Here is a 24,107-nt window from a genome sequence, read left to right as displayed (position 1 = left end):
GCCCCCCGCCAGTGCCTCCAGGAATGACCACTGCTACAGGGCTGTTGGCCAGAGCCAGCCCCTCCAATGCCTGCGTAACCCTCTGCAAAGCTTCCATAGCTACAGTCCCAGGAAACAATCATGCCCTCCTCCCCTAATCAGCACCTGCTACCTGCGAGGGTACCTGTGGGCTTAAAAATAACAATCCCTTTCCGTTTAGACATCACTTACTTGCTGAAACATTTCTAGGTTTATTAGCTCAGAACCTCCTCATGTCAACCCAGTGAGGTAGGTGGAGAAGAAATTACAATTCCCATGGTATATGCGTATGTATTCAGAAATGAAGCTCAAAGAGGAAAAGTATCAAGCCCAGTGGTTCCCAAGGTGCAGCATATGCCCCGGGGGGTAGGGGGGCAATTTGATTTTAAGTGGGGGCAATTCGAGAATGAGTTAACAGTGAATTTTTTGCATTTCTTATCATTCTAGGGGGCCTCATCTACAGCATATCCTACATAATAAAAGGCTAATATGCAAATGACTGAATGATGAAATGACCGGTCACTATGATGCGCACTGACCACCAGGGGGCAGACACTCAATGCAGGAGCTGCCCCCTGGTGGTCAGTGTGCTCCCACAGGGGGAGTGCCGCTCAGCCTGAAGCTGGCAAGCACAGCGGCAGTGGTGGGAGCCTCTCCCACTCCCATGGCAATGTTAAGGATGTCTGACTGACGGCTTAGGCCCACTAAGCCGTCAGTCGGACATCCCCCCAGGGCTCCCGGACTGCGAGAGGGAGCAGGCCAGGCTGAGGAACTCCTCCCCCACAAGTGCACAAATTTCGTGCACTGGGCCACTAGTATTTCCATAATTTGAGCAACAAAATAATGATAGGAATGGCTTATAACCTATAAAACAAAATAAGATTCCATTATTCTATACTGGTATAAGAAATGAGCAAATAAATAACTTAAAAGGGTAGAAGGGAAAGTTCTTCTTACCAAACCATTTCAGTATAATTTCAAGTAGAAGGAATGACAGAATTATAAAATCACCATCTTGTAACCCCACAGCAATATCTGATTCAGCCAAAAATCATCACTAAATGCTAGAATGAGTGGGTAAAAGTATGATATTTTACAGTCTTAAACTGTCTCTTCAAAAGATACTTATTCACTGCAAAGGGGAAAAAAATAACTTAACAAAAAAGAAATCTTGAAGAAGCCACCTCACCAAGAGATCAAGGGCAGTAATCCCAGTAATGGGACCTACTGGCATTGTATACTCCTTAATATTTTGCACTGAGAAAGGCACAATATCTCTTTTGTGGTATCCCTGCCAAAATTACAAAACATGAATCTAATATTAAGAAAATATTTTTTAAAATTGAGGAGCATTCTAAAAAGATAATTGACTAGTTCTCTTCAAAAGTGTCAAAGAAAAAATGAGGAACTACTCCATATAAAGAAAAAATGAGGAACTACTCCATATAAAGAAAAAATGAGGAACTACTCCATATTGGAGGAAACTCATTGGAAATTACAACTAAAATGTTACATGGACATTTAGTGGGACAAAAAGTGAAATGTGAAAAAAATCTATAGGTTATAGCAGTGGTCGGCAAACCACGGCTTGCGAGCCACATGCGGCTCTTTGGCCCCTTGAGTGTGGCTCTTCCACAAAATACCACGGCCTGGGCGAGTCTATTTTAAAGAAGTGGCATTAGAAGAAGTTTAAGTTTAAAAAATTTGGCTCTCAAAAGAAATTTCAATCGCTGTACTGTTGATATTTGGCTCTGTTGACTAATGAGTTTGCCGACCACTGGGTTATAGTATTGCATCAATGTTAAGATGCTGAATTTGGTAATTGTGCAAATGTTATAGGCAGTTAGACAGACATGAGCAGAGCAAGGATGATGAGCCAGGTACAGAAACTCACCAGGGCAGAAAACCCTGGGTGTCTAGCAAGGGGCACAACTGGGAAAACAAGAACCTCACCCCCAGGGTGACCTCTCCTCCCCTAGTATATCACTGGTCATGCGGTTTGGACCCCTGATCTTTCATATTACTGGTCATGTGGTTTGAAGCCCTTGACCTTTTCCTCCCTAAAGATAACATCTAGTTGTATTTCAACTCCAGGCCCCCCAAAAAGCACAAAATCACACAAATAAAGCTATGGCTGCCTCAGAACCAGCTACATTAACTAATGACCCCTGCCCTGGAACCAGTGGAGACCATGACTCTGAAAGAGCACACCTGGAAAAGCTGATGAATATTCTATTAAGACCCTCCTATGAGACCTCCCCTAAGATTTCCACCAGCAAGAGAGATAAATGCCCTTGGGAAAAAGGACCCAGTGCATACTCTCCCCACAGGGAGCACTCTCCCTTTCCCCTTCTTCCCTGAAAGTCCCCATGAGACTTGCAACTAGGAGAGCAATGGGCAGTGGCAGCTCGTCCCAGGCTAACTCCCTGAACCTGTCTCCAGTGAGCCAAAGAAGCCCAGCCTAGCCTCTCCTGTTGCTTCTTCTATGCCCTTCCTTGTCTCACTGTCCTAAATGTGTTTTTGCTTTGGCCAATAAATTCTTGCTTGCTTTGCTGCACTTTGTCTCTTGACTGAAATCTTTCCTTCAAGAAGACAAGAACTGAGGTCTTGTTGTTTCACTGGTAACACTAGGGTTATGCAAAAGAATGTCTGTTTTTAGGAAAGACTGATAAATTTAAATTTAAAAAGGCATCATATTTGCAACTTACAAATATTTCATAAAAAATATATATAATATATATACACACAAAGTGAGTGACTGAGAAAAAGAGAAGGAATGAATGATAAAGCAGTATGGTATAATGTTAACATTTAGGGAATTCTGTATGAAGGTTAGAGAGAAATCCTTTGTACTATTTTTGCAATTTTTTATAAAATCTGAAATTATTTAAATATAAAGCTAAAACGACAATAGTGTTTCTATAAACTTATGTAAAAATGTATTTTAAATACACACTTTGAGTTTGTCACCTCTTTCTCCTGCCACTCTTCACAATGATCATTAACATGTAAACTCAGAGTTATAAAGCAAATAGAGTAAAAATTAAATGACATGGCAAACCAGAAAGGCTATTAAGAGAGTGGGGAAGGTTTGAAATGTGGAGAATGAGAGCGACCTGGAGAAAAAGAAGGACTGGCAGATAGCATGGCATATGTGCTACAAAATGATCACTCCTGTCCCAATACATAATTGTATACTTGAGAACAACTGTATTCTCTCTAATATATCTGTGAGAACACCTCTGTGATTGTTGCCCTCTACGCCTCTAATTCAGAATTTCCAAGGATATGGAAGATAATGTGCTCACCCTTATGAAAGATGTAAAACTTGCTTTTTTATGCTGGTCAACAGGGCTGCATTTGAAGCCTCAACTTAAGTACTGTAAAGTCTTTAGACATTACAGCACTTAAGTACTTACTCCATGGCAAAAAACATCATCAAAAACATAAAACCACCAAATCCACACACAAATAAACAACATTCAGGAAACCAGTTGGTAGCTTTTTTAAAAGAATTGCCAAAAAGATTTTAAAAAAAGAAAGAAAACACTGAAATTCTCACCAGGCCACTGAGCAGGGGAAGAATTTGGTGTTGCATGCTCTTCAATGCTTTCTGTCCTTAGTCTTCGACGATCACTTAACAGAAGTCCTTGATACGCCATTCCTGTAAACTGATTTCCTTCTGTTTGACTGCCAAAGTAAACATAAGGGTCCAGTTATTTATCATCCTAATAGAGGTAATAAGCAGTTTCACTTTATACATATTTATTTTAGATAATTATAATTAAAAAATTCTTAAACTCCATTCACTGTTCTAGTAAGAATTTATTTTAGAAAGTTCTTGAAATTAGTTACAAATGTTTATTGATTTTTTTTAACAAAATACCAAATTTTACTATGTTGGGCAGATGACATTTAATCTTTTCCAGATGTCCCTTAATACTTTAATATATTTTCTCTACTCATTCATTTTTATTTTTATAAAAGTTTGAGGTAAGGACACTGCTGTTGGTAGTAGGATATATTAGAAAGTTTCAGAGTACTATTGTGGTTCATTTCTTAGCCCTGCAAGGTTGTGATAGCTTAACCCTGAATTAAAATATGAACTAAAATCTGGAGAATCATATTTTAGAAATACCTAATTCTAAAGCCAAAATATGCCTAAATATTTACTTCCCTTATCTTTGTAGAGTTGAAGAAAATACAAAAGCAAAAGTAAAGCTGACACCCTTGAGAGTTAATCATAGCTTAAGGACTAGAAAAAGAACATTTAAAAAAATTTACATGAATTTTCATTTGGTGCCATTTTAACCAGGGATTCATAACAAGCAAATTGCCTTTGAGCATTAAGATGACCACAGTCAACTAAATAAATGTTTTTTTTCTTATTTATAGTTTTAAGTTGGTAGAATACTTAGGCCTCCTAAGACTAAAATCAAACAGGCCATTTTGAGAGAGTAATTCCTAATGCAAATCAAATATTTCCATAAAAGGCTGATGAATTTATAAGAAAAAAAATCTAGACATTGTTTAATATGAATTTAATGTAATCCTATGTAGAGTACAAGCTGTTCATTTATTAATATAATTTATTTATATTTGGGTCACCTTTCCAAGTGATTCAATTTCTTACTACCTACACAGCCCTAGTCATTAAAATGCAAAGTACACACTGATGAAGGCAACTGAACATTTTTAAAAATTCAAACCATTATAGAATTTCTAATGGATGTCACTTCCAAAGACTTTCATATTATATGTAAATTAGGAAATAAAATTGATTTTAACAATTCAATGTTAGGAATGCACCTTTTCATATTTCAAAAGTATTTCCTCTTTCTGTACTTTAAAACCAACTACATAAATAGAAGTTAATCCAATGCTAAAAGAAGTATTTCCTAAGGAAAAAAAATTAGAAAACTTAATTTTATAAATTATTTTGGATAGTGAACACTTCTCTTCTTGAAACAAAAAGATGGTGATGCGCTAACCGGTTTGGCTCAGTGGATAGAGCATCGGCCTGTGGACTCAAGGATCTCAGGTTCAATTCCAGTCAAGGGCATGTACCTTGGTTGCAGGCACATCCCCAGTAGGGGGCGTGCAGGATGCAGCTGATCGATGTTTCTAACTCTCTATCCCACTCCCTTCCTCTCTGTAAAAAGTCAATAAAAATATATTTTAAAAAAATTAAAAAATAAAAAAAGACGGTGATGATGATAATTTCTATTATTATTTGTCATTTTCTATATGTCTCTGTTGTTACTAAATGACAGCTAAACAAATACTTGGTTTTTTTTCATTCTCTCTCGTTTATGGGAGTAAACATGGCAGTCATATTGAGAATTTTTCAGTCCCTAGGAAATAGAACCTTAATATAATTCTGGAACAGTTTAATATTTTTGCTGTATTAATACTATTTTCAGTGATTTTTTTTTTTTACCTGTAGCTATGACTGTCACATAATGCTTGGTAAATTGATGCAGAAAGTGATGCTGCTAATGAATGAAGTGTATGCACCTAAAACCAAAACAGCCACAATTACATTTTATACTAACATTTCTACACAATAGTAATATCTTAAAAATCAGAAAATACCCAGGAAACTAGCAATATCATAAGACTAGATCCTCCTATATGAGACTACTAACTGTACTTTAAAACTTCTATAAGATTCACCCAACTTTATATGCATGTCCACAACAAAGCTAACTAATTCAGCTTGCTAACAATTAGCTTAAAATGTAATTTGCCAAAAAATCAGAATCAAAATAAGTATAGGCTTTTCAGAGCTTTTATTTAAGCTTGCCTTGTGAAATTCCCCTTGATGAAAATAAAGACTTGTTCTTATCAATAAGAATGAATTAAATGTTTAGAAAATATATCAATTACTCTGTGAAATGGCTGATTTTCCAGAAGCAAATAATTTAGAAAGTTTAAAAATTATCAACATAATATAAAAACCACATTCTAAAATGCCATGTTGAAATAACATCTTCAGACTCATAAAATCTTAAAATTTTGAAGGGACTTCAGAAATAGTTTCATACTCTTGTAACTAATTAGACTTTATATGTATTCATGTATTTCTATATGTCCATATTAACCTAAGAAATAATTTACGTAATCTCTGCTACAATACTGACATGGATTCATTTATGCTATGGATTAGATGTCTCTAATAGGTTGACGTGACCAGTAAAATCTTGGGTCCTTCAGAAGAACGTACAACCAGAAATCAAACACACCTTTCAAACAAAAGAAAAAATAAAAACGTTGGGGACCTGAAGTGGCATTGGCCACTGGAACCGGAGAAATCACAGCACAGATACACTTAGACTCGCACAGTGGAAGTCTGACAACTCTCCAGAGCCTCCAAGTTCCTAGAGTTTCTTAAAATCTATATATTTTTTTAAGTTTTTAAAAACAAGGGATGGGTTTAATTTGGGGTAATAACTCTGCCAAAATGCTGATTACCCCTAAATACTGCAGAGCAAACAAAATCATCAGGGAAATAGTTACAAGAATACTTTCTCTTGGACTATTTCTGATTAATCATGGTTCTCTCAAAATACCTCTTTGAACCTGCATTTTCACAATATGTTGGTTCATTCAAGGGGAATGGAGGATCTAAAGGAATGTTAAGTGGCAAGAATACTATCTAGAGAATTAATTTTATTATCAAAAGAGTATTTGCCTTTCTTAAAGGAAGACACCTTCTCCAGAAGTAAGAAGAACGCTTAATTTTAAGTTACATTCACTGGACAAATAGTCTTTTTTTTTTTAATCTTTATTGTTGAAAATATTATGTATGTCTCCCTTTTTCCCTCATTGCCTTGGCTCAGTGGATAGAGCGTCGGCCTGTGGACTCAAGGATCTCAGGTTCAATTCCAGTCAAGGGCATGTACCTTGGTTGCGGGCACATACTCCTTCTGGCCCTGCCCCCTGCCACAGGCCTTTACCACCCTATTGTCTCTTGAACTGATCGGGAGTAAATAGGTAGCACATAAGAGCACTTTAAAATATTTCCTCTAAGTTCAAATTGTAAGACAAGTATAACATATTTACCTTCTCAGTGTATACAATATCAAATAATCATAAAATTTACATTACCTTCATATCTCCAATACTGGGATGAGGTGGCGTTTTCATCTGAGCAATAGTATAAAGTATATCATGGATGTGATTATTTAAGTACAATACAGGATTAGCTATGACTGTTTTTGTTGATGCAATACTTGCTGAAAGCAGAGGTAGGGTGGTAGGTAATGGTAGTGGAGACTGGAGCTGCTTCACTGTAGTTTCCTGTGGGCAACAGATTATTTTTTCAAAGTAGTTGGAGGAGAAAAAAACAATTTACAGTTACCTGATAAAAATACTGGTGATTAATATTGGAATATAAGAAGTATAAGCATGTACCTATTGCCCAGTCTACAAAAATTTACTGAGCACACATTATGTACCAGGTACTTTGTTAGATACAGAAGATAAAGATGAATATGACATAGATGTCATTTAAGTCTTTTAAGTCCACTCCTAATTCCCAAAACTTTAGTCTAAAAAGACCCATGTAGATAATAAATATCTGCCTCCTATAGAGGAATTGAACATATTTAGATTAACTAGAAAAGGGAGCTTTATGGCTATAACTGGAAGAACTACTGAAATTGTTAAAATAACCAAGATTGAAAACAAAATAAAGTTCATACCTGCTGTGATTCTTGTAGCAAAAATTTGAGTTCCATCCTTACTGAGGCCAGACCACCACCTTGGGCCCCATGAAGGCTACAGTAACTAAGAAACACTCTCAGGAGATCTTGGTTTTTCTGCAACCACAATTTTCGTCTTTCAGCATGCTCTCGTTTGGCCTGCAATCTTCGTCTTTCTATTTGGTGACGCTCATAGGGATCAATATCTGGTCTGTCTACCATTTCTTCCTGATCCAGGAGATCACCTTCTACTTTAGAATATATTCTACTGGCATATTCTTTAATAACTGTTTCATGATTACATATCTCATGCAAGGCAGCAATTTCCTTTTCAAGCCAGTTATAGAGTTGAAATCTGAGTTTTCCTCCATCTACTTCATAACCTGTAGCCAGTGTTCTCAGTTCAGTCATAAGGATCTTTAAACAAGCTCTGAATTTTAGTTGTTCAGCAATCACATCAACTTCAGTATCACCTTCAGGACAATCCTCTTCCTGAGGAGTCAGTAACATATTAGGGTCTGACGCTTTCTGATCTTCTTGTCTATCTTTTCCCCTGACATCTGTACTTTTCATTACTAAACCAACTGTATCTTCTTCCTCTTCTTCTAAGGCACTGTCATGATCTTCACCCCAATCAAGAGTAAGAGGTTCCTCACCAACTTTTACTACTGGTTGACTCCAATCAAACTGTGATGAAGTCACATTTGACCAATCAATGCCAGAACTGCTTTTGCCACCACTCAGAGTTTTTGATTCTGAAGGTATATCAATCATTTTCTTAGAAATAAAATCAGGTTGATCTTTTTTTGTAGGTAAAGCAGGTATTTTGGTAACTTTGGGAATTTTGGAGAGTACCTCCAAGGCTAAAACAGGACATCCAACTTTAAAATGAGCATTTGCAGTGGTAAAAAATAATTTTCTTTCTATGAGGTTAATTTTATCAACAAAGTTTTTCTCAGTTTTGAGACCTACGGTTGCCAAAGATCCTTCAGGGGAGGCAAGGTTTCTTCGAATTAGCAAAGGATGAGTTCGAAGGTAGTTGTAGAAACTAAACACCACTGGATTACAAGATTTGATGATAACTATAGAAATCAAGCAGATATAATCACAAAGTACTAGATTAATCTGTATTTATATTAAAAGGAATAAAATATGTCAGCATTTCCTCAAAATAAATATTAACCTAGGATAAGTTAAACTATGGTACATCCACATAATCAATAAAACTACACAGCTGAAATGAAAAGAATTTCCCTATGTGTTGCTATGAGTTATGTCCAGGATATTCTATATAAATGAAGGTACAAAAAGCAATATATTGTAAACTACTTTTTATGTGAGAAAGTAGAAAGGCCATATGAACACACAGACATGCATGCACTTATATTTTTTAAACGGAAGGAAAACACACACACAAAATTGCTTAATTGGTTCCCTAAAAGGGGAGGGAAGAACAGGGTAGAGAGGAAAGCAGTAGCTAGATTTCTCTAAAAATACCTTGGTTTTATATAATAAAAGGCTAATATCCAAAAATACCTTGGTTTTATATAATAAAAGGCTAATATCCAAATAGACCAAATGGCGGAATAACTGAATAACTGGTCGCTATGACCTGCGCTGACCACCAGGGGGTGTGTGCGGAACATGGAGGGCATCAGTAGAAGGTGGCAGAGCACAGAACATGGAGGGCATTGGCCACGGCGGGATGGTGGAGCAGGTGAACAGGGGCGCCAGACCAAGGCGAGGCACCAATCGCTATCATCGGGGTGAGCCTCTGGTGGTTACTGAAAATTCTTTGCTCCCATGCGCCGCAGTCCTACCCAGCAATCACTCCTGCTGCTGGCGCTGGCCCCAATCACACCTGCTGCCGGTGCCAGCCCCGCTCATACCCACTGCCACCACCCAGTGCTGGACCTGATCGCCCCTCAGGGCTTCGCCACCTCCCCCTGCTCCTGAGGGATGATCGGGGCTGGCAGCTGCCTCTTGCACCCGCTGCTGGCGCCAGCCCCAACTGCTCCACACTGTCAGGGGGTGCAAGCAGGGCCGGCCCCGTTAGCACATGGGAGCGGCGGTGGTGGGAGCGGGGCTGCTGGCAGACAGGGGACTGGGGGCTGCGGCGGGAGGGGCCAGGTGGGGGCGCAGAGGATGGGCCGAGACCTGCCCCTGTGTCCACCGCAGCCTCGCGGCCCACAGTTCCTTTCAAGGTGCATGAATTCGTGCACTGGGCCCCTAGTTTTATATAACACTAGAAGCCCGATGCATGAAGATTCGTGCAAGAATAAGCCTTCCTTCCCCTGGCTGCCGGCATGCAGTGGGCTCATTTCAGCAGCCTGTGCAGCGGCGGCGGCGGTGGCAAGCCTTGCGTGCTCCAGCACCGCTTCTTCTTCTCCCTCCTTCTCCAGAGAGTTCCTCCATGCAGCGCTGGCACTCCCGAGGAGGTGCGGAGGGGAAAAGGTGGGGGGAGCGAGGCAGACGGGGAGGATTGGAGAGGTTGGGTGTGCTAGTGCGTTTCACTTTCCCATTGTGAAAGTGGGATGCAACTGGTCCCCTTCCTCATCCTCTTCCTCCTCCGCCCTCCGCCTCCTGCCCGCCACCCTCCCTCCACGCCCATCGCCGCCCCGCCCCTCTTAATTTGACAAGATAGGGAGAAGGGAGATCTGATCATTTGGGTTACTGTGTAGGTGGCCTCTTTCATCTATTCAAAACAAAGTTGAGCCGCCTGCCACTGCCGCCACAGCCACCACCATCGCTCCTTGGCTGGCCCAGGGCTTCCGGGGCGTGCTAACTGTGCACCAAGTGAGCCTCCACGTGTGTCTGCACCCACGGGGCTGCTCTAACGCTAGTTTTGTTTATCAGAGCAGCGGGGCAGGGGTGGGGTAGAGGGAGATAGAACCTCAGGCACCAGAGGGTTGCCTCTGAGGCTGGGGGCTGGGCCACAGGGAGGCTGCAAGGACGGTTGACAGGTGTGGAGCACAGCAGGGAGGCCCTGAGGAGGCATGCAGCCCAGAGGCCCAGAGCAGCCGGGGGTGGGACTACCGCCATCTTTGTCAGGTTAATTTGCATACTCACACCTGATTGGCTGTGGGCGTCATGAAATGATGGTGAATTTACATATTTCTCTTTTAATAGTAAGATTAAATGAAAATCAATTCTTAAAAAAATTCACACAAAAACAAAACTAGAGAAATGATTTTGGGTATCAAGTTGGTAGCATCAACCACACTGAGAGAAACTATAAAGTGACTTTAAAAGAAATAATTTAACTATACATACTTAGTAGTATATATCATAGAAACAAAAAAACTAAAAAAAATAAAAAATAAAAAGCTTTAACTGTTCTCAGTAATGTTATTATGAAAAAATATTTAAATCATCATTCTGAAACTTAACATGCATATTAAGTAGCAGATAATTATATTAATGCCATGAGAATCCAAGCTTTTCATTATAAGACACAAATTTTAAGTCCAAGGAGAAAAAACACTATAATCCATATTTCAATTTGAAATTTCAGTATGAACTCATGAATTCTTAGGGAAAATAATCTCCTAACTCCCTTCATTGAAATGGCCTAGAAATGATGACCAAACCAATAGCAATGAGAATGCCTGTGCTCAGGCTGTGGTCTCTACATAATTCCACTAGAGGCCCAGTGCATTAAATTCATGCAGGAGGGGGGTTCCCTCAGCCCAGCCTGCACCCTCTCCAATAGGCGACCCCTTGGGGGATGTCCAACTGCCGGTTCAGGGATCGGGCCTAAACCAGCAGTAGGACATCCCTCTCACAATCTGGGACCGTTGGCTCCTAACCGCTCACCTGCCTGCCTGCCTGATCACCCCTAACTGCCTCTGCCTGCCTGCATGATTGCCCCTAACCCCTCTGCCTGCCTGATCGCCCCTAACTGCCGTCCCCTGCAGGCCTGATCTTGCCCCCAACTGCCCTCCTCTGCCGGCCAATTTGGTTCTGATTTGTCAGTTTCTATGCCAGTCAGCGTCAAAAGCTCCACCTCCTAGGCAGCCATTGGCTCCTCACACTTCACCCAGATTTGGTTCTGATTGGTCGGTTTCTATGCCAGTCAGTGTGTCTCTGGGCCTATCAATGGGGCCTGATCCGAAAGGCAGCACTAATCAGCAGCCCTGGTGAAGGCCTGGAGAGAAATGGAGGCGCAGCTGCTGGCCAGATTGGGAGAGAAAGAGAGAGGCAAGTGCTGATCAAAAGCTGCCACAGAGGCAACGGATCAGTCCCTGCTTCTCTCTTCAGGCCTCTCTCTGGCTCTGAATCACAGCCCCCTTAGCAGTCAGTGCTGGGACACCGTGCCTGCAGCGGAAGCCATGGCAACCCAGCGCTAACTACAGTACTGACTTCTGGTTGGTCAAGCCTCAGTCATTACTGGTTGGTATGACCCAGGGTTTTTATATATTAGGATGATAGACTCAATTACAAAGAGTAAGTGACTAATCCTTTAGCACACAAGAAATTTTGATAATTTCTCAATGTTGAAAAGTAAATCTGGTAACGATGAGTTTTCTGTTGTTATTGGTTTGGTTTTGATCTAAGTGAACATTAGCTCAGAAACTGTCTTCTCTTAAAAAGAAAAAGAAAAACTTACAAAACATCCTACCTTGATGATGATCATCCTCCTTTGGTGTTTGTTCCAATAATGTGTCCAAGGCTCGGGTATAATCTTTCATTACCCAATAGGCAAGACTACGCAGGAAAGGATCAGGATGTAATCTTTTGCAATCGAATCCTGAGCCATCCTTTTGGCAACCTAAAACCTTCTGATTTAGGATGGATATGTAAGTGGATGAAGTTTCAAATTCAGATTCATATAAACGGGCAATAACCATGGCCAGTTGAATATCTTCCATTTTTTCAAGACACACCTGTAAATTTTAACATTAAGAAATATTTATTTAATGATAATTATTTAGATATAAAATATCCCAACAATATCCTTAAATTATCTACCACTTATATTTCACAGTGGAAGGAGGGAGACCTGAGGTTGAAGGGCAGTTAAATGATTGTCTGATAGAAGATTAAAGAATAGCAAGAAGAGTAAGAAATCTGAACTTAGTAGCTTCCAGCCTAAAAAAAAAACTATTTATAAAATAAGCATAAAACAGCCCTAGCCAGTTGCTCAGTGGTTAGAGCACTGACCTACGGACTGATGGATTACAGGTTCGACTCTGGTCAAGGGCATGTACCTTGGTTGTAGACTCAATCCCCAGCACCGGTTGGGGCACATATGGGAGACAACTAATCAATGTGTCTCTCTCACATCTGTGTTTCCCTCTCCCTGTCTCTCCCTGCTCCCTCTATAAAAATCAATGGAAAAAAATATCCTCAGGTGAGGATTAACAAACAAACAACACACACACAAAAGTATAAAACAAAGTATATCAACATCACCTTAGACTTGGACCAATTTAAATTAGTAACATTCATTTTTAAATTAAATGCCTATTATGACATTTGAATTTATACACATCAGTTCCTCTTAACTTCCAAATGTATTTCCATCCTATATAATAAAAGCCTAATTCACTAAGTGTTCAGTGGTCCAGTCTTCCATTCAACCAATCAAAGTGTAATATGCTAATGATATGCTAAGGCCACTCAACCGCTCACTATGATGTGCACTGAGCACCAGAGGGCAGACAGTCGACCAGTCGACCAGTCGCTATGACGTGCACTGACCACCAGGGGGCAGATACTCCGACTGGTAGGTTAGCTTGCTGCTGGGGTCTGGCTTATTGGGACTGAGAGAGACAGGCCGGACACACCCTGGAGCCCTCCCGTGGTCCCTCTCTGGCTGGCCAACCTCCCACATCCCTCCCTGGCCCTGATTGTGCACTGGTGGGGTCCCTCGGCCTGGCCTGTACCCTCTCGCAATCCAGGACCCCTCGAGGGATGTCAGAGAGCCAGTTTCGGCCCGATGGCAGAACAACCGGTCGCTATGACATGCACTGACCACCAGGGGGCAGATGCTCAACTCAGGAGCTGTCCCCTGGTGGTCAGTGCACTCCCACAGGGAGAGCACCGCTCAGCCAGAAGCCGTGCTCATGGCTGGCGAGCACAGTGGCAGTGGTGGGAGCTTCTTCCGCCTCCGCGGCAGCGCTAAGGATGTCTGACTGACAGCTTAGGCCTGCTCCCTTCAGTCGAACATTCCCCAAGGGCTTCTGGACTGTGAGAAGGCACAGGCTGGGATGAGACACCTTCCTCCCCCGAGTGCACAAATTTCGTTCACTCTAGTATAAACATAATTATTACTATTTTTAAAAGAACCTTCTATTTATATAGCAAATAATACATGAAATGAAGCCACATATCCTATCTTACTCTCTATGTGTTTATTTATATTGTAATGTAACAACACATCTTGAGATTTTGAGGTCATTCAGACAATATGAGTCAATTGACACGTCTCTTCTTTACCTGAATATCTTCTAGGCTAAACTTTCCATTAAAAATTATAAACATTTAAGCATTTTTTCTTTTCTTTTAAATAATTCTTTATTGTAAGCATATTTTTTCCATTGATTTTTTTTTTTAGAGAGAGTGGACAGGAGGAAGGGAGGGGAGAAAGAGAAAGGTGGGGAAGAGGGAGAAAGAGAGAGGAGACAGGGGAGAAAGAAAGAAACATCAATGTGAGAGAGATAACTGGTTGCCTTCTGCACGTGCCCCAACTAAGACTGGTATCAAACCTGCAACCCAGGTATGTGCCCTTGACCGGGAATCTAACCTGAGACCCTTTGGTGCTTGGGCTGACACTCTAACCATCTAACAACACTGGCCAGGGCTAAGTGTTTATTTTTAAAAAATCATACCCTGAGATAAGTTTGAAAATACGAGTAATTCTAATGGTGAAGTACTTTCACTTTGTTGGATATTTCCTATTTCTTCTATTATGTATTATTTCCAGTTCTATTTTTCCTTCATCCATTTGGATTGTTCATAACAATGGTAAGTACCCTAAGAGGAAGATAACATAAATAAACAGGAACATCTGTAATTACTCTCTTAACTAGTTGCCAGGGTTCTATATATTAAAAAATGCAAAGTCTGCCCAGCTGGCATGGCTCAATGGTTGAGCATCGACCTATGAGCCAGGAAGTTATGGTTCGATTTTCGGTCAGGGCACATGCCCAGGTTGCAGGCTTGATCCTTAGTGTAGGGCATGCAGGAGGCAGCAGATCAATGCTTTTCTCTCATCATTGATGTTTCTATCTCTCTCTCCTCCTCTCCCTCTCTGAAATCAGCCTTCAATCACTTAACTTAGTATTCCAAGTTATACCTATTCTCATTTCTTTTCCAATATCTATAGAACAGTTATAGTACAAAACAGTACAAATTTCAATTTTGGTTCCATACCTATGACTTACATTTAGAAGAAAAAAGAACTTAGACGTATCTGCCTTTCTACACTAGATAAGGAAGCTGTGACTATTTATATACTTTAAATAGTTCAGAATCACAAGATGGCAAGGAAGAAGATATTCATAAACCATTTTTGCCATGTTTCATAGATTTATATTTGAAATGCATGCATTCTTAAAATGAAATATTCCCTATGTAAAATTTTTTATTTGTGTTTCTCACTTGAATTTATTTGTAATTTTATTTTTCACAGTACCACTATTTAAGTTCAGTAACTTCTGTAGTTATTCTCTGTCCTTACAAACATATGACAAAAATTACAATCTCTTCTACAACCTTAACAGGTTTTAAATCTCTTGCAAGTATTGCATAGCATATTTTCTTATTTATACCTCTATGGCATCTTTCAATGAACCAGCTAACAAGAAAAAAGCAGCAGACTGTTCAAAGCGTTGTTTTCCAAGTAAAGAGAAAGCATTTTTCAAAGCAGCTTTACGCCATCTATCTTCATTAAAGTTGTGACTGAAAAACATTGTCATTTTTTCCTCATGCTGTGACCTGGGAACCGGAACACAAACACTAGTGGTTGAGCCAATTTTAAATATTTTGAATCCTTTACAGAATGTGTAAAAATGAAAAATAAAAACCACAAACATCAATCTAAAAAGAGAACAATAACTTCTGTGATAAGTATTTATTATCAGCTTCTCTTTCCTTCTAATAAGGAAAGCTCAAATTACCCTATGTATACCTAAGTAGGAAGAGCATTTTTTTAGTTTACGAAGTACTTTTATCAACTTTTTTTAAAACAACATCCCATTCTTTATACCCATCTTTTGCAGATAAAGAAACCAAAGCCCAAAGAAGTAAGCTGATTTGATCAAGCTGATATATCTAAATACTTTCAGAAGTATTATGTTTCTGATTCAAAGCACAATCTTCATTCAACTAAATTATGTTAAGTGCTGAGACAACTTACCTAAACAGACCCCACACTACTGCTTTCTTCTTCATTGCAAGGTAGAATAATGCAGCATCCAAGGCATCATTGTTCCTTTGAAAAGAAGCTTTGGCAACCTAAATGGTAAATAAAATATTATATTAAATTAACCATTTAATTAAAATTTATAACCAATTAAACAACAATTAATGCTTCCCTGATATTTTCATGGCTGATAGAAACTATGGAGACAAAAAAACTTGGCTCTATCCTACAATCTCCAGTATCTTATAATACATGCTCCTTATAATACACTAGAGGCCAAGTGCATGAAATTCGTGCATGGATAGGGTCCCTAGCAGCTGCCGGCTGGGGACTTCCTTTGTTCCGTGCCACCCCTTCGTGGTCAGTGCATGTCTAACTCCCAGTAGGTCAACCTCCTGCCCATGGGAACAATTTGCATATTAGCCTTTTATTATATAGGATGGGACAACCATTTGATATCAGTAATAATAAAAGTAATAAAAATAAACACCTTTTACTTATCTTATTGAGTCACCACAATCTCTGAGGTACTATTATTTCCATTTTAGATATGAGACACAGAGAGGTTAAGTGAATTGCCTAAAGTCACACAGTAAGGGGAAGAAAAGGGATTAGAACCCTGGTAGTAATAAAATTGTCTAACACAGGAAACAATAAAAAAAGCAGAATGAATATTCAACAGATGTGACTTTTTCTTTTTTCTTTTTTTTTTTTTAAATATATTTTATTGATATTTTACAGAGAGGAAGGGAGAGGGATAGAGAGCTAGAAACATCGATGGGAGAGAAACATCGATCAGCTGCCTCCTGCACACCTCCCACTGGGGATGTGCCCGCAACCAAGGTACATGCCCTTGACCGGAATCGAACCCGGGACCCTTCAATCCGCAGGCCGACGCTCTATCCACTGAGCCAAACCGTTTCGGCACTTTTTCTTGAAAATCAAACATATCACATCTCTTAATGTTTTATAAAAGTTAAAATGGTAACTTCTATGGTATATATGATTTCACAATTTAAAGCTTTCAACTAATACTGATACAGATATCTGTGAATAAATATTAATTATATATACACACATTTATAAAATTACAGACAAAAATAAAAGTTCCAGTTTTTTTTAATTGATTTTTTAAAAACTAGTATTCTTTAATCAAATTATGACAATTCTGAAGGATTGATACATTCTCTCTAACAAGTAATTAAAATACAGAAGGTTGAAAGTCTGTTATTTTGAAGGGCTTACAAATATTAGTACTCAGAAATTTCATGAGAAAAAGTCTTAATGAGCATGTAATTCTCCTTATATTATAAGTGATAACCTCTTTGAGCCATAAAACTGAAGTGGCTGATTATATATAGAACCAATCAACGTGGTATTAAGTTTATTGATTTTAGAGAGAGAGAAAGAGAGAAAACATCGATGTGAGAGAGAAACACTGACCGGCTGCCTTGAGCACTGGCTCAGACCAGGACAGAACCCACAACCTGGGCATGTGCCCTGACTGGGAATTGAACCTGCCACCTTTTGGTACACGGGACAACACTCCAACAACTGAGCCACATGGGCCAGGGCAACTCAGTGTAAGTTTAAAAATTAAATAACATTATTATGTATCATTATATTGCTTTGAATAAAATGTCAAATAGACCATCTCTTATTGCTCAAAGATACTGAGATAACCTGTGCAAATCACTAAGTTGAGAGGCATAATAATAAAAAACAATGGATGTTTTATTAGCTTACATTGACTGATAGTGAAGCAGGAAGCTACTAAAGCATGGGAAAGGGGAAAGACACCTAAAACTGCACCACAAAAATGCTTTACTCTCAATATTCTTTTATTTCTCTTCCCCTTTTTTAGTATTTTCTCAGCCTTCAATCACTTAACTTAGTATTCCAATGTTTAATAATTTTTAGAAGAATTTTTATTCATCTTCAGTTAAGGATTTATAATACACATCTCAAGGAAAAACAATTTACATATCCTTTCTGATTTAATTTTAAGCAATACATTACTTGTGGAGATAGATAGATAGATAGATAGATAGATAGATAGATAGATAGATGATAGATAGAAATATCCTATATAATAAAAGTGTAGTATGCAAATTGTCCCCTCAACTGGGAGTTCTTCTGGGAGTTCAACCAGGGGGCGGGGCCGGCTGGGGGAAAGCAGAGAGGCCCTGGCAGGGGCAGGTGGGTGGCAGGGGGAAGGGAGGGAGGCCGCAGATGGAAGCCGCCAGGGACCCTACCAGTGCACTAATTTCATGCACTGGGCCTCTAGTTTAATTATAACACAACACATCACTGACAGGAAATTAAAGAGATTTTTTGTAGGCAATATCTGAAACATTTCAGACAAAATATGTCTTCTTTTTCTTTGGGACATAAAAATTTTCATGCAGATACTTACTGTGTTATTTATATAACAATTAAGTTTTCCTATATACCAGAAACTAGATTTCTTGGTTGGTGTGAGAAAAATTCCTTCTGACATTTGTGCCTATTTTGAGAGGAGAAATGCGGATATCTTACTGGCTGCCTTACATGTAGCAGGAAAATGACACTTTTATACTCACACTTAAAACTGTGATCTGAAAACCATGAACACCAGAATCACAGGACACTAATTAAGAGTAAGAGGCCACAGACCTACCAAATGAAATGGGAGTGGAACTGGGGTGTTGGGGGATATGCATTTTAAATAAGCTTGTCAGGTGATTCATTGACACTAAAATTTAAGAACTACTATTGTAGAAAATAAATTCCTCTTGGGAGAAATACATTCATACTTCACAAATGTAGTATCATTAACTGTACTTACGGAATTTTGATGGACTCCTGAAAGTAAACAATAATAAGAATTACACTTTCCTAACCCTGACAGAGTAGAAAGGGCACTTCTGAAACTTATAATTGATGGGGAGTTTGGCTGATTTCCTAGCTTCTCTGAATCTTAGTTCCACCAGGTGAAAAATGGGCCTGGGGCTGATGAGATGATGAAATAATTTATGAAAAGCAACTAGCACCAAACCTGAAAAACAGCAGATGCTCAATAACAGTTAATTTCTGCAACACTGAAAGAACTTGCAGCTTCCACTAACAAAATTTTTAACAATTTTTTTCTACCAGAAAACTGGTTCCAAAAACCTGTCTTAAAAAATGTACAGCATGTTTCATTTGCTGCCATAGATATGTCCTTCAAGTGTACACAAATAAAAACATTTTATTGAATGTTGTTTTAAGTGTGAACAGGAAGTTTGCTGTTTATTATACAAGCCATGCAGAATCCTTTACATAAAAAGAATTATTTTTCTATGTAATGTATATAACTGACAAGAACTTTACTTTCTAAATTTTAGATTTTTTAGTTTCTTAAATTAGAACACACCTTAACAGCAGACAATATTGCTATTCCATAGTATTATAAACTCAGTATATATGGAAAAAGACAATTGACATATTGCATGACATTTTATAAAAATCAAGTTTTGGAATCTCCAAAAAGTTTTCTTTAAGAAATTTCAAGATCTCAAGATATTCAAACTAATTCCCCACTACAGGTTTTTCTTGAAGATAATGTCTTATCCTTCAAGAAAATACATTTTTAAAGTTCAAAATCCAATAAAGTAAAGTTACCTTTTCAATGCATCTTCGGAGAGTGTTAATATTCCTGACCCACCAACCAATTCCCATTGCTCTTAATTCAGACCACTGAGGGTCTCCTCTCTGAATTGCAGGAATCATATTAATCAGTTCTTCCTCAGCCTCCGAATGAAAAGCCCAGGCAAAATGGCAAGTAGACACACCTAAATTAGAAATATAAATATAACCTTCAGAACTATAGCAAAAAAAGAACAAAACAACTTTTCATATAGCCATGTGTTCATTCATCCTGAAAAGAATGAAAGGAAGAAAGGAAGTCTTTCATCATTCAGGATTTTTATACTATAAGCTTCTGTATATAAGATCAGTAACAGGATAAAAAAATAATAATCTCTACCTTTTTCCCAAACATACTTGCTTTTGTTCCCCTACAAAAATAGAGACACTATCTCTGGATCTGTTTTTGTTCATCAGCAGAGGGAAGGTAAGGGAGGGTGGGGGTAAGGGGGAGAGATCAACCAAAGGACTTGTATGCATGCATATAAGCCTAACCAATGGACACAGACACCAGGGGGTTGAGGGCATGAGTGGGGTGGGGTGGGGGTCAATGGGGAGATAAGGACACATATGTAATACCTTAATCAATAAAGAAAAAAAATCCAAAAAAAATAGAGACACTAAAACTTACTAATTGGAAAGAAAGATACCTGAATATCAAGCCATTCATATGTACACATACCAAACTTATCAAGAGTGAAAGCTTTGGTGGATTCAAAGCATCTTGGCCCATGTGCTTGGGTTGGTGTTTCCCAGTTCCTCTTGCTTGCAGACCATATCCTTTAGTACTGAATACTGTAAACTGCCCCATTCATCCCTCTGGCCAAAGAGCTAAATATCACTTGCAGTGGTTCTCAACCTTTCTAATGCCGCGACCCTTTAATACAGTTCCTCATGTTGTGGTGACCCCAAACATAAAATTATTTTCGTTGCTACTTCATAACTGTAATTTTGCTACTGTTATGAATCATAATGTAAATATCTGTGTTTTCCGATGGTCTTAGGTGACCCTGCTAGGGGTTCTCAACCTGTGGGTTGCGGCAGGTTGAGAACTGCTGCTGTACAGCCTAAGACCATCGGAAAACACAGATATTTACATTACAATTCATTAACAGTAGCAAAATTACAGTTATGAAATAGCAACGAAAATAATTTTATTGTTGGGGGTCACCACAACATGAGGAACTGTATTAAAGGGTCGCGGCATTAGAAAGGTTGAGAACCACTGCTGTAAAGGAAGCTCTGAATTTCATGCGAGTTCCAGGGACTAAAAGTCAGGCGGTACATTCCTCTGTGTTTAGCACTTCAGTTGAAAGTGGTTTAAAGCTGCCTGATATTGATGGGATAAGAAAAATTCTTTTTTTGCCCTGGTAGAAAGCTGACAGGGATCTAGGTAACAAAATGGGTTTAGTGACACCATCAGACTTGGAAGTACAAGTGAATTTATCAATAGTTTAACTACTAATAACACTTTACTACTCCACTTAGAGCAGGTAAAGAGGAAACATGAGGAGAGTGGACCCTACATGGTTAACAGGTAGTGAGATGCTGGGAAGAACCCTGAGAAGCCTAGGAAAGAAGCCAGATGGGCCAAAGTAGCCATCTATGTGAACCCATTTTGTAAACAGAAATATCCGGGGTCAATAAGAGTCACATTACAACACGGGCCTCTCAATGCTATAAGGCCATCAAAATTACTACATATAAGTTTTTTCATTAACAACTATGTACTATAGAAATCTTACACGTAGCTTAAAGCTTTTCTAATAATTACTGCATTAAAATAATTCCTTTAGAAAGTATAAAAGGAAAAAACTAATATGACCATTTTATCTATCTTTTTTAATATATATTTTTTTTATTGATTTCAGAGAGGAAGGGAGAGAGAGAGAGAGATGAAAACATCAATGATGAGAATCATTGATCGGCTGCCTTGCCCATGCCCCCACTGGGGATCGAGCCCACAACCCAGGCATGTGCCCTTAGCCAGAATCGAACCTGGGACCCTTCAGTCCACAGGCCGATACTCTATCCACAGTGCCAAACTGGCTAGGGCTTAATATAACTATCTACACTAATAAGAGTAAGATGCAAACTGACTGTACCTTCGCGACGCCCATCAAGAGTATGCAGCCGAAACTGGTTTGGCTCAGTGGATAGAGCGTCGGCCTGCGGACTCAAGGGTCCCGGGTTCGATTCTGGTCAAGGGCATGTACCTTGGTTGCGGGCACATCCCCAGTGGGAGGTGTGCAGGAGGCAGCTGATTGATGTTTCTCTCTCATCGATGTTTCTAGCTCTCTATCCCTCTCCCTTCCTCTCTGTAAAATATCAATAAAATATATTTTTAAAAAAAGAGTGAGTATGCAAATTAACCCAACAAATATGGCGGGTTAATCTGCATATGCAGGCACCGAGCAGCTGGGGGCGGGGTGGGATGCTTGTGTTGTCGCCATGGTGACGACACAGGCATTCCGCACCGCCCCAGCTGCTCCGGGCCTCTGGGCAGCATGGGAAGGCAGAAAGGCAGCTCCGAGCTGGAGCAAAAAAGCAGCTCTGGCTGGAGCGAAGGTGGTGCCAGCAGCCAGGGGAAGGAAGGCCCATTCTTTTTTTTCTTTTTAAATATATTTTATTGATTTTTTTACAGAGAGGAAGGGAGAGGGATAGAGAATTAGAAACATCAATGAGAAACATCGATCAGCTGCCTCCTGCACACCCCCCACTGGGGATGTGCCCGCAAACAAGGTACATGCCCTTGACTGGAATCGAACCTGGGACCCTTCAGTCCAGAGGCCGACACTCTATCCATTGAGCCAAACCGGTCAGGGCAGGAAGGCCCATTCTTGCATGAATCTTCATGCATCAGGCCTCTAGTTTTGAATAATAATCTTGTCTTTTAAAATTTCCATTACTAGTATTTATATACAACTGTTTTGAAATTATATCACAAAATCAATGCAGTAAGCCTTGACTGCCACTATAAATTTAGGGGGGGAAATGGACAAAATTAAATAACATCAATTTATAATTTTTCAGAACCTAAAAGGCAGATTAATTTTCTCACTATTTAAATCTTCATCTGATTTAAGAGATAATTACTACATCAAATAACTGACACTTTGCTTTAGAAATTGCTATTAGATAGCAATGCAAAAGCATAGTTTGCTGATATGAAACGTCTCATATAAAAGAATAATACATAATATATTATATTCTAAACCCTTAAATGAAATTTGATTAATGAAATTTTTGAAAATGCAGAGGCATGTTGAGGGAATTAAACTCAGAGGGCAAGATTAAAAGCAGTGAATGTATTTGGAAACCTAACTATTAGAGGTGAAAAAAGGTATTAAAAAGAAAGAACAGAGGCACCAACAGGCAGTTTTGTGTGGTTTTTTTTTAATTGGTTATCCTATCTAATAAAAGAGTAATATGCAAATTAACCATCACTCCGCTATACCCACAAGCCACGCCCACAAGCCAATCAGGAGCGAATATACAAATAAACCCAACCAAGATGGCTACGGCCACAGAGAGCAGAAGGGAGGCTTGGGTTTCCCCGGCAATGGAGGAAGCCAAGCTTTCCGCCTGCCCTTGCCAGCCTAGGCCTCCACTCAAGGCTACAAAGTTTCAATGATAGAAGATACATAAATCCAAACAGAAATGGCAGAAACCACGGAGCTGGAAAGAGCAGGAGGCTAGGGTTTCCCCCGGCGATGGAGGAAGCCAAGCTTTCTGCACACCCTGGCTGGCCCAGGCCTCCACTTAAGGCTACAAAGTTTCAATTATAGAAGATACATAAATCCCAAAAGAAATGGCTGCCGCCACAGAGCAAGCAGAAGGCTTGGCTCCGCTCTAGGCTACAAAGCTTCAATTGTAGAAGATAAATAAACCCCAGATACCAGGGCCTCCGTTTGGGTCACCGGGGGGCGTGGCCAGCCTGCAAACCACCACAGACCCCTCGCCCAGGCCGCCCCATGCCCCAAGGGAACCCCCACCCTGATCCAGGACACCCTTCAGGGCAAACCAGCTGGCCCCCACCCGTGCACCAGGCCTCTATCCTATCTAATAAAAGAGTAATATGCAGATTGACCATCACTCCAAACCACAAGATGGCTGCCCCCATGTGGTCAAAGATCCTGCCCCCATGTGGACACAAGATGGCCACCACAAGATGGCCAGCAGGGGAGGACAGTTGGGAGCGACCAGGCCTGTAAGGGAGGGCAGTTGGGGGCAATCAAGCCTGCAGGGGAGGGCAGTTAGGGGTGACCAAGCCGGCAGAGAGGGAAGTTGGGGGTGACCAGGCCTGCAGGGAAAGGCAGTTGGGAGGGACCCAGGCCTGTAGGGGAGAG

General features: G+C 39.8%; 1 protein-coding gene across 3 annotated transcripts in view; it reads right to left on the bottom strand.

The window, feature by feature from the left end:
• Positions 1-24,107, bottom strand: part of DMXL2 (Dmx like 2) — a gene marked incomplete at its 3' end in the record, with an annotated part of 168,899 nt that overhangs the window by 27,741 nt on the left and 117,051 nt on the right. For all 3 annotated transcript variants that reach the window (XM_080654713.1, XM_080654714.1, XM_080654715.1), the window contains exons 20-27: positions 19,735-19,904; positions 16,087-16,184; positions 15,500-15,665; positions 12,346-12,610; positions 7,725-8,806; positions 7,129-7,320; positions 5,459-5,535; positions 3,581-3,708 (exon numbers count right to left, since the gene is read on the bottom strand). In XM_080654713.1, coding sequence (XP_080510839.1) covers positions 3,581-3,708; positions 5,459-5,535; positions 7,129-7,320; positions 7,725-8,806; positions 12,346-12,610; positions 15,500-15,665; positions 16,087-16,184; positions 19,735-19,904 — 2,178 coding nt within the window. The remainder of the gene's footprint in view (positions 1-3,580; positions 3,709-5,458; positions 5,536-7,128; positions 7,321-7,724; positions 8,807-12,345; positions 12,611-15,499; positions 15,666-16,086; positions 16,185-19,734; positions 19,905-24,107) is intronic.

The sequence above is a fragment of the Plecotus auritus genome, assembly GCF_963455305.1.
Source record: "Plecotus auritus genome assembly, chromosome: 1".
Taxonomy (NCBI): domain Eukaryota; kingdom Metazoa; phylum Chordata; class Mammalia; order Chiroptera; family Vespertilionidae; genus Plecotus; species Plecotus auritus.
The sequence above is the reverse complement of the archived record's forward strand: the minus strand, read 5'-3'. Positions and strand labels throughout refer to the sequence as shown.